General features: G+C 44.6%; 1 protein-coding gene across 1 annotated transcript; it reads left to right on the top strand.

Moving 5' to 3' along the window:
- The first annotated feature begins 10,476 nt into the window (after positions 1-10,476).
- Positions 10,477-11,682, top strand: LOC143218892 (uncharacterized). The gene has a single exon (XM_076444461.1). The coding sequence runs from the start codon at positions 10,477-10,479 to the stop codon at positions 11,680-11,682; it is 1,206 nt and encodes a 401-aa protein (XP_076300576.1).
- The last annotated feature ends 220 nt before the right edge of the window (positions 11,683-11,902 follow it).

The raw sequence follows: 11,902 nt of genomic DNA on the forward strand, positions 1-11,902 counted from the left end.
GGTGGGTCTCGGGGAACCTCGGGTTCTTTCGGGGATCAGCTGTTCGTAACAAGCTTGCTTAGTGCAGGTTTGTTACAGTGTCTAAGCATCAAAGGGATTGGGACGAGTTAGTCCCTCTTTTTCTTCTTGCGTATTGGTCTGCTCAGCATGAAAGTTTAAAATTAAGGCCATCAATGATGTTATACGGTCGAGAAATTTGTTTGCCATTGGATTTGTTGCGCGGAAGTCTTCCAATTAAGAATGTTTTGTATTGTGATTTCAATTTAGATTTGAGAGATAAAATGGATACTATTCACAAATTCGTTAGAAAGCAACAAGAAATTTCTTCGTTTAAAATGAAACAGCAATATGATTCTAAAGTAGTGGAGAAATCTTTTCGGGAAGGGGATTTGGTATGGTTATATCAGCCTCTCAGAGTAAAAGGGAAGTATGTTATTAACACAAAATTGAGTGATGTTGTCTATAGGATTAAGAAGAATAAACAGAAATTTAAAGTAGTGCATGTTAATAGACTTGCAAAGTTCAATGATAAGTAGTAGTAGTAGAAATTATTATTAAAAAAATCAATAATAAGCCTTAGTTTTCGAAGATGCTAACGTTATTCCTGGTTTGCTAGGAATCGCTGGCCCACTAATTTACAGGAGTACAAGAAAAGAAAAGGAAAAGCAAGTTGTGGAGGGAGAAATTGAAGACCGCATACATTAGAATTATAATATTGTTGTTATTTTGAAGTTACTAATTGTTAATTGATATTGTTGTATTTCGGCCGCTAACCACTCCAGGTTTTTAAGCCGTGGTTTTCCCTGGAGCGTCGGGCAAATGCCGGGTTAGTTGGTGATTTTGGAGGGTCCACGTTGTTTGTTTCATTATTTTTGCTCCTACAAAATCACAGGTCATTTTTTTTTTTTTAATAAAGTTCGTTTTTTTCGGAGGAGGGGGAAGTGTTACGGGTCTACCGGCATACTAATGTTACGCGTCTGTCGGTATACCCGTTGTAAAAAATTGTTGGAAGATTCAGGTTGGTTACAGCGTCGTTAGGAAAACGACGCTGGAACGAAAGAGAGTCGAAAGACAAACACGAGAGAGAGCGGACGTGGCAGACGTCAAAGGCGATAAAAGCGATTTAGCCAGAGATAAGTTGCCTTCCTCCGAAAAGTAGCGTATTACGGTTATTGAAAGTGTGTTCATTTATTTAGCGAAATAGAGACTTCGTTACAATATATATTTTTTTTCATTAAATAGGTTAAATTGTTTATAAATGTTCATAATAAATGTTCATAATAAATATAAAATTGTCTATATTCAATGTAAATAGAAGATTATATTTTTTTTTTCATTAAACAGGTTAAATTGTTTATAATAAATGTTCATAATAAATGTTTATAATACATTGTCTTTATTTATCCATGAATTATTTACATTACTCAATCCTAACCATTTTACATACACCTTATTTCCTTTTCTACGCAACACTGTCTCCACTAGGTGTACATCTGGATTGGCAACGTGATGCAATTCGTGTTCATAGAATCCTCCAGCAACGGGGTTTCCACAGGAATCTTGCAGTAGATAAGTTACCGGATTAGTTGCTTGTACCTTGACTATCTCAAACACCTCAGTGGTCCAATTTGGTGTGTAACCTTTATCGAAAATGGTCTTAAATTTGCTGATGCGTACAGACTGCCCCACGTTGAATTTCGCCGGTGCAGCAATCTTTATGTTGTTATACGCTGTGTATAAGAGTCTGTTGGAAATGGTAGGGGTGACATCACACGGTCGCATTCCAATAGTTCTATGCTTTTGTGCATTGTACTTTGCAACTAGATGAGGTAGCACATTGATCCATTTATAGGTTCCATTAAGTGTAAACTCTTTCCACATGCTATTCTTCAATGTCCGATTGAACCGTTCTACGATGGAAGCTTTCATAACCGAATATGTAGAATAACGATTAATGCCATGTTTCGTCAAAAGTTTATGCATCTCACTGTTGTAAAATTCCTTTCCCTGATCGGTTTGTAAATTTTTCGGACATCGATTTCGAAATATCATTCTGAACGCTGCAGCTACCTCGCCCCCACTTTTAGTCTTAAGCGGTACGCCCCATGCATATTTGGATAACACATCGATAACGGTTAATATCTACTTATTACCACCATTTATGCGTGGGTGAGGCTGCATATCTACGAGATCGGCTTGCCATAGATCGTCATACACCATACCTTACATGCTAACTATATACAATACAATTCGCGACTGGGTGACACCTGGGCCGACGGCCGGCCGCGATTGTTTCGTCAGCGAAAGGTCGTGACGTTGGTTGTATTTTCTGGCGAGATGGTAGCGCGCGAATCGAAGGCGCGACAGCGCACGAGAGTGCACAAGCGGAGGCGCAAGATCGCACAAACGGAGGCACGAGAGCGATTGCGCGACAGCGAAGGCGAAAGAGAGCACAAACGGAGGCGCACGAGCACGAGAGCGAAGGTGCGAGGATGCACGTGCGTAAGAGCAAGATCGCACAAGCGGAGGCGCGAGAGTGGAATCGCGAGAGCGCACGCGAGCCGGCGCAAGAACGAAGTCGCGACAGCGCACGAACGGGGCGCACGAGCGCGAGTACGGACAGGCGGAGGCGTAAGAGCGCACGAGCGGCGGCGAAGATCGCGCAAGCGAAGGCGCGAGAGCAATTGCGCGACAGCGAAGGCGCAACACCGCACAAACGGAGACACGAGAGTATGAAAGCGGAAGTACGAGAGCACACGAGCTGAGGCCCGAAAATGCAAGCGCGTAGGCGCGAGGGCGCAAGGTGCGGAGTTCCGAGAGTGTACGAGCGCAGGCCCGAACGCGCACGAGTGAAGCTCTGACATCGCGATAGCGCAAGAGCGTGAGAGCGCAGACGCACGAGCGCACAAGCTGGTGTGGGAGTGGATGAGCGTGGGCGCAAGATGGCACAAGCGGAGGCGCGACAGCGAAAGCACGAGAACACACGTGCGGAAGCGCAAAATCGCACAAGTGGAGGCGCGAGGGCGATTGCGCGACAGCGAAGGCGCAACAGCGCACGAACGTATGCGCAAGAGCGCACGAGCGGCGGCCCGAGAGTGCATGCACGGAGGCCCGAGGGTGCACGCTCAGCGGCGGGAGATACAGTAGCGCAGGAGCGCGAGAGCGAAGGCGCACGCGCGCACAAGCGGAGACGCGAGGGCGCAAGAGCCTAAGCCCGAAAGCGCACGGGTGTGGGCGCAAGAACGTATGAGCGTGCGAACGGAGAATGTAAGCGCGGAGGCGCAAGGGCGGAGGCCAGAGAGTGTACGGGCGCAGGCACGATAGCGCACGAGTGAAGCTCTGACCGCGCGACAGCGCAAGAGCGAGGGGGCACAGACGCACGAGCGCACAAGCGGAAGCACTAGGGCGCAAGAGCGAAGGCCCGAGATTCAGCGCGGAGGCTTGTCGGCGTGAAATCGGAGGCGCAAATGCTCTTGGCGAGCTTCTCCCACACAGGAGCGCGAGAGCGAAGGCGCACGAGCGCACAAGCGTGTGGATTGACAGGGAGTCAGAGATGACCCAAACGAAGATGGTCGTCTGAACAATGGGTTGCCCGGTGGACCTGAGACGCCGAGCTTTGCGCTCCGGCATGCAAATGAAGAAGAGTGGCGTTCACTCATTGAGACGAGCGAGAACTCGAACGTGCTTCGGCGTGCACGTTGAAGCGATTTGTGAGAAGATGTGAGCGATAGCTCGAATGTTGTGCATGCGCGTCGGTATGCACATTGAGAGGAGTTGCAAGAACTCCGGGGTGTGAGCGAGAGCTCGAAATTCGTGCATGCGCTGAGGCATGTACGTGGAAAGGAGTTGCGAGAAATCAAAGAAACGAGCGGGAGCTCGAACGTCGTACATGCTCGTCGGCATGCACGTGGAAACGAGTTGCCAGAACTCCGAAAGATGAGCGAGAGCTCGAAGAAGGAGTTGCAAGAACTGCGAGGAAGGAGAGGAACCTCGTAAGCCGGGCATGCGCGTCTGCATGCACGTTGGGAGGAGTTGCACGAACTCCGACAAATGAGCTGAAGCTCGTACGTCGTGGATGCGCGTCGGCATATACGTAAAGGTGAGAGGCACCCACGCGTTGGTCAGCAGGAATCCTGAACTCGGAGCCGCGAGGGTGAGTGCGAGGTGCAAATTGACCTCGGAAGTCTGCACCGAAGAAGAACTAGATGATTCCGGAGACGGAGGCGCTGTTTCTGAGCGCGGGGTCGCGAGGGTGGACGCATGGTGCGAACTGACCTCGGAGGACCGAGCCGCGGAACAGGTAGAAGACGGAGACGGGGGCGTCTTTTGTAAATTCGGAGCCGCGAGGGTTTGCTCAAGGACCGTACTGACCTCGAATGGAGGAGCCGCGGAGGAGGTAGAAGACTCCGGAGACGGAGGCTTCGTTCCTATATTCTGAGCCGCGACAGTGGACGCTCGGTGCGAATTGACCTCGAAGGTCGGAATCTCCGACGCGGTGGAGGAACGGTTTACCGGAGGTACTGGGAACGCCGTGGTGGGACTTGCCGCAGGGGGTAAGATGGGGGTGGGCAGACGAGCCATCTGCTCCCGGAGGTAGGCCCAGCCCTCGAGGTACGCGTCCTCCATCCTGTCCATCGTGTTGTCCATGAAGTAGGGGAGGTCATCCTTCGATCTGTCCGCCTTTCGGTACGCCTGGAGGTAGCCGTGGTCGGAGGTAATTTGGGCCCAGGTCTCCTGATACATCGACAGCCTGGTGTCCAAATACTCCACCGTGAAATTGTCGACCCCTTTCTGTTTGGTGTACGTCAGTATTTTTGTCAGCTGCTTGAACGCTTGTGTTTGGCGCTCAAGGACCGCCTCGAAGGTCTCCGTGACGCTGGTGTTCATTTTCAAAACTGTTGACGGTTTGAAAGTCACGACACACGACACACGCGTTTGAAAACGACGGTTTGGTTTCAACTGTTCAACCGATTCCGAATAATCACTGGCCTTTTCCGCGATCCGGCTCGAAGGACCAAATTGTTACACCGACCCTTGCCGAGATTGAGAGTCCGTGAACTACAAATTCTGGAGTCGCGTTCAAAGAAAGACGGTAGAAATGGTCGAACTTAGGGCGTTGAAATAATTCTCACTCAGGTCAATCGCGTTTCACTATTCACTAAGAACATTTATTAGCTATGGTGCTTAGGTATAGCTATAGTCAACAAAACGAAGGTTCTCGCAGTGGAGAGACAAAATTTAGAAGAATTCTCTCAGAGGAGAAGTAACGGCGTCTTTCGAAAGGCGCTAGCTCGTGGATATTCGCGTTGTACTCGCAGAGGAGTTTACAAGGAACACACCGATATTACGGCTGGGGGTCCTATTTACAGGAATCGGTGGGTACCCCCACCGTACATACATACATGGGAGCTCGCTTCGAGGTATCTATTCGCCGCGTTACTGTCGGGACGACGAGGGGGGGTTCGCGCGACGCTGAATCTTGAAAAGACTGCAGATCGTGTCTAACACCCATGGACTAAAACTCAACGTCGTGGAAAAATCCGTCTGGCGGGGGCATGCAGTTCTTCCACTAATTGCGTCTTCTCTTTGCTCATGTTCAGGATTTAGGATTAAACAAAAGAAATTTAAAATGCATAAAAATAAACGCATGATCCGATCCATGAACTTTACATTGACATTGCGATTGGTATCTTGCGAATGCATTCTCGCTGGAAACTGACATCTTTCAAAATATGTAAATATATTTATATCATTCGACGTAATGTATGAACTTTAACCATTATTTCTTTCAAAGCTTTCAGAAAAAATTGGTCCCTCATTTCTGTTCAATGATGTCATTCTTACAATTGTATCATGCATCATCTCGAGTATGTGTTCACGTAAGAATTTGAGTTTGGTTAGTATTTCTTCCCGCAGCTTGGAACTCTTGGCATCACATGCTTTCAAAATATGTGTCATTTTTTTGTCCATGTATACCTTATTCACAGCATCGGCATCATTCGTCGGGCTTGCTAAACGTCTTATCTTTCGATCTCTCGCGTCGAAAGCATCGCCATCGAGGCAAAGCGCGCTCGATCGCACGTAATTCTTGCATGTTTCACCATCTTTATTTGACTCGTTTCGGAGCATAGCACCGAACTTGTTGATAGGCATCATGAAAAGGTACTGATGAACATGATCAGAACGGTCTTTAATTTATAATCAAACCCGCTTCTCGGAGCTCCTCGATTATTGAAACAATTTCATTATCATGTCCGGTATGCCCAGCAGCTCGCGATGACACCAGTAATCTTATTCTATCCACTAATTCATTCGGATGATCCCAATGTACATAATCAATCACATTATCGGTAACCGCCATGTTCTCCGGTAATGTCGCCATGTTCTCCGGTAATGTATTCATCAAAAATAACTTGGAGGCACACCCTCTTCCAGTGCGACGGCGTATTTCAAGCAGCGGTGCAATTATATGTTTATACTTGTATCCTCTGTTACTCAATAGGGGATTTGCAGCATTATGGTTGCGCCTGTGCGTATTTGTTGTCAACAGAATACTCTTATATTTCTGTTTGTCTGCATCGGTGTATATCGTATCGTCGGTGATTCTTTTGAAAATTAGTTCGAAAAGACCAGGTGTTCCTTTGTATTTTACACTATTGATAATTATATTATCTTCCATGTCTACGTCGAAATTCTTATCCCCAAGCATCATTGCATTTTTATCATAGTACACACCATACACATGGTCAAGCTGTTTTTTCTTATCTGTGAAAAAGAAGTTCAAATATTCCTGTGACAGCGGTCCGAGATTCTGAGTCAAATGTGTAGTGGCTTCTTCATGCTGTTCAGGATTCTCCACAATCTCACGCATTGTCGTTTCGAGAAAATTTTGGTCAAGTGGTTCTGTTTCGCTTGTCCATACTTCTTCTGCAGGAGGTTCGGAATCTGGACAAAGTCGTTTCGGTAATCGATGAGGTGTTGGTCTTAAAGGTGTTTCCGCACGTACTCTTTTCAATCCGCGATACCGAGGTGTAGCGTTTAGCACAGGCGGCTTCAATCCACAATATTGGGGTGCAGCGTTAGGCATAGGTGATGTTGAAGATGGTTCTCCATGATATCCAGGTGTAGCATTAAAGACAGGTGATTGCTGCTGATACAATGAGGATGTTGGCTCCGAAGATGTCTCTTGAAGAATTGGATTGGGAATCGGTTTTGTGTTTTCAATCAATTCTTTCAGGGGTCTTATCACAGGTTGCAAGCTATGTTCCAACACCGCATCGGTATCCATTTTTCCAGCTTTTATTGCCAAATATTTTTTTCGTATAGCTTCACTCGTATTGGCAATCTCTTTCGTTAACACTTCTTTTTTCCTCTTTTCCTGTTTTTGTTCAGCAGAATTTTGCCCCATGTTCAATTGGAAGCGTTTTCAATATCGTTCAATAGCCGTTCAGCCGTTCAACATCGAACGTGTACGTTCGACAATCCGTTCAACACCTGTTCGACACCCGTTCAATAGCCGTTTGATGCCGTTCAACGTCGAACGTGTACGTTCGACAACCCGTTTAATACACCGTTCGACACCTGTTCGATACACCGTTCGACAACTGTTCAATGTTCCGTTCACAACGCGGGTTTGTGGCCAAATGATACCATTATACTATGACATAGTCATTAAATCCATGTCGATAACGACCTCTGTGCATAGGACTATCCTTGTCTATAACGACAAATCCATAGTTTTGCTGCCAACATTTTGCACACAGTTCGTTAAATTGTCCAAACGTCATATCGGTATTTACATGATCATTATACACATGGCGCAAATTCATACTATCCTGTTTGAATAGTAGTAGGAGATTGGTATTATCGCGAATCAGGTGCTTTGGAATTCTTGCATATGATTGACAAAGATACAGACTGTCCACTTTTGAATGTCGACCCATGGAAAAGTACTCTCTAATCACATCTTGCTTGTCACATGCTACATCATCAAATATAAATATAGAATTCGGTAGAGCTTCGTTAGGTGGAACGACATCGGTATTGTGTGAAAAAGGAAAGTAGCCAATATTTTCTACGGATGAGAGCAGCTTTTCCAAATACTGATATTTTGGCTGTTGCAACGACTTTGAATATACGTATACGTTCTCAAATCGCATACCGTTGGGACTTTCCAACATGCTAATGACTACATTAGTCTTCCCGCAATTGGAAGGACCGCACACTATACCGCGTACAGTGTTAGGTAATAACGGTCCATGTTGTAGAACATTTTTGGTAGTATGATCAAACTTTCTGTCTGAGATTACTCGAATTTTCACAGGTTGCCTAATGATCTGCATCGCGACTGTTGTAATAATAACAGATAAGTGTGGGTATGGGGAATATTTATACAAACGTTGCCCAGAGATATCAATCAGTCTAGAAATGACTTCCATACTTGTAACACATACATATGCTCATCCATAGATAACATATGAAAAAAGATTGTTACTCATGCATACGCCGACGTGGAGCAGGACTTCTAAATACCCTGATAAATAAATTGCCGTTTGAGTTACATATGTCTGGATATCAATTTTGTGAACCTGGCACACGGTTGCGCAAACGCTTGGCTCGCGGTGATCGCGGTATAAATCCATTAGACTCGGCCTGTAGAGAACACGACATCACATACTCTCGTAACAAAGATTTGACGAATCGTCACAAGGTAGATCACATTTTAGCTGATCGAGCACATCGTCGCATATTTGCGAAGGACGCTACGTTAGGTGAGAAGATAGCTGCGTCAACTGTTTGGGCTGCGATGAAAGCTAAGACGATGCTTGGGATGGGGATCAAGAAAAAAAAGAACACTGGTAACGGTGGTAAGAAGAGGCGAACTCTACCTATAGCAAAGCGGGGCGGTTTCCTCCCGTTCCTCTTACCTGCATTGGCTGCTATAGGGTCGTTAACTGGTGGTGCTGCCGGCATCGCGAAGGTTGTGAATGACGCTAAGGCTGCACGAAAACAGTTGGAGGAAATGCAGCGTCATAATCATGCTATAGAAGGTCATGGACTTTATCTCACACCTTATAAGAAGGGTACCGGTTTAAAGAAAAAAAAAACAAAAAAAAAATCACTCTATGAAAAACTAGGGATACAACCAATGACAAATGGGCGGCTTGAGGATATAGGAAGGAAAAATATACTACATTTTCGCGGAGTCTACATGCGCGATAGTCTTCCGTCAAGAGCAAATGTAAATGAGAGTGGTATAGTAAACTTGGATGAAAGCATCGGTCCCGGTACACATTGGGTCGCATACGTGAAACACAATCATAATGTAAAATACTTTGATAGTTTTGGTAATCTACGACCACCTGCGGAACTTATTGCATACTTCGGATCCTCAGCAAAAATTACTTACAATCATGCACGTTTTCAAAATTTCAATCAAACCATATGCGGGCAACTGTGTGTAAAATTTCTTGAGGAAAAGTCATTATAAATGCACATTATCGATACATACAATTTCATTATGTGCTTTAAACCTTTAGTATAAACATGACACCTTCGTCGTTGACACTAACGTTAACGGGTAAGAGCAGTACGCTCGCAGTTCAGTACTTTCCCTCGATAGATTTGAGCAGTCATGAATATGAATTGGGCCTCGTGGATTTTGAAACGTTTAACACGATACCGAATGTCGATGTTCGCAATAATAAATTTTATTTCGAAGAAAATGATGAAGAAATTGTAATTCCCGAAGGATCCTACGAACTGGATGCAATTAATAAGTACCTGAAACGGGAAATATTGCGACGATATCCCACCAGACATGATTCGGGGAACAACGACGAATACCCTCTCATCATACGTGCTAACAATAATACGATGAAGAGTGAAATATACTGTTCCTATAAGATTAATTTTGAAAAACCCAATAACATAGGATCACTACTTGGATTTTCTACAAACCGTATACTTCCATCTAAAATGTGGTATGAGTCTGACGCTTCTGTGAATATTATAAGCATCAACGTGATTAGAGTGGAATGTAGCATAACAGCTGGATCATATAGTAATGATAAACCCGTACACATTATTCATGAATTTTCACCTAGGGTTCCTCCTGGATATAAGATCTCAGAAACTCCACCTCGAATCATTTATCTTCCGATCGTCGTGCGAAGAATAGATGATTTAGAAATACGTCTGGTGGACCAAAACAATCGTCTGATTGATTTTCGTGGAGAAGAAATCACGGTTAGACTGCATGTAAAACGGCGAGATCCACGCATCTACGAATAAGTGCTGTATTATGCTTGTGTATAACAAAACGGACGAACCTCTAATCGCAGCCGCTACAAAAAATAGGTTCATCGACACAGTAAGTCGAACAAATTATCACACAGCACCATCGTCGAGGAAGAAGAACCTGAGCTTGCAGAACATACGTTTTCTACAATCGTTGGGATTTATTGTAAAGCAATAATGTCCGACATTTTGGCCATTGGCAATACGCCAACCTCTGATAATCGTATAACTAAGATAGAAGTGCACACATATAATCCCTATGCAAATACTACTCTCGGAAATAGTGATGAAATAAGGATACCGATACATCAGCAGGATCTGTATACGCTACCGTGTGAGAGTTTCTTGTACATTGAAGGAAAAATCATTTTAGCAAAGGCTCCACCTCAAGGAACAAGCAACAATGTTATTCTCGATACCAATTGTGCTGCTTTCATGTTTGATGAAATTCGATATGAACTGAATGGAGTTGAAATAGACCGCTGTAGAAATCCTGGAATAACGACCTCGTTAAAAACACATGTATCCATCTCTCCTGGAAAAAGTAAAGCATTGGCCACCGCAGGCTGGCATCGTAAACTGGATGGCACAGATTTCAATTTCTGCATACCATTCAATATGCTATTTGGCTTCGGTGAAGATTATAACAAGATTACCGTTAACGTGCGTCAAGAGTTGGTCTTAATTCGATCACGAAACGATCTAAACGCGTTGAATGGTTCTAGTACTTTAAGACCTAAAATCGAATTATTCAAAGTCCAGTGGCGTATGCCACACATAAGTCTGGAAGAAGTAACCAAATTGTCATTACTACGTATTCTCGAGAGAGGACAAATGATACCTATGAGTTTTCGCTCTTGGGATCTATACGAATATCCACATTTGCAAACAACTACGAAGCATACGTGGGCGATAAAGACTGTAACACAATTGGAGAAACCCCGTTTCATCATATTCGCATTGCAGAACGATAGGAAGAATCAATTGCAGAAGAGTGCTAATCAATTCGACGATTGTAAACTGTTAAACATACGGTTGTACCTCAATTCCGAATCGTACCCATACGACGACCTAAACTTGGACTTTGAAAAGAATAAGTATGCGATACTTTATGACATGTACACAAGATTTCAAAACTCATATTATGGTAATCGATCCAGTGAGCCGCTATTGGATGAATTACAGTTCTTATCACAGGGTCCATTTGTGGTCATAGACTGCTCTCGTCAAAACGAGTCTGTCAAAAGTGCAACCATTGATGTGCGCATAGATTTCGAGTGCAGAGATAATGTGCCTGTGAATACAGCTGCTTACTTTTTAATCATACACGATCGTATAGTCGAGTACAGCCCGTTGACCAATGTCGTGCGCAGAATACTTTAACAAGCGGTGGGTGCATGATGACCCATGTAACGTTCGTCGATCTACAAGGTTTCAAGTCGGGGCCAAACGATTTCCTTGTAAAAGAAGCAGCCATTTTACAAGATGGAAATAAACTATTGCACTGGATATTCAAGCCACCATTTGAATTCCATCGATTAACTGCTACTGAAGCACGTCAGGTTCGATGGTTAACGCACAAACATCATGGAATAGGTTGGGC

The sequence above is a fragment of the Lasioglossum baleicum genome, chromosome 20 (genome assembly GCF_051020765.1).
Source record: "Lasioglossum baleicum chromosome 20, iyLasBale1, whole genome shotgun sequence".
NCBI lineage: Eukaryota > Metazoa > Arthropoda > Insecta > Hymenoptera > Halictidae > Lasioglossum > Lasioglossum baleicum.

What these genes read in the sequence shown, in the direction of transcription:
- LOC143218892 (XM_076444461.1), top strand. Translation starts at nt 10,477, where the DNA reads ATGTCCGACATTTTGGCCATTGGCAATACGCCAACCTCTGATAATCGT.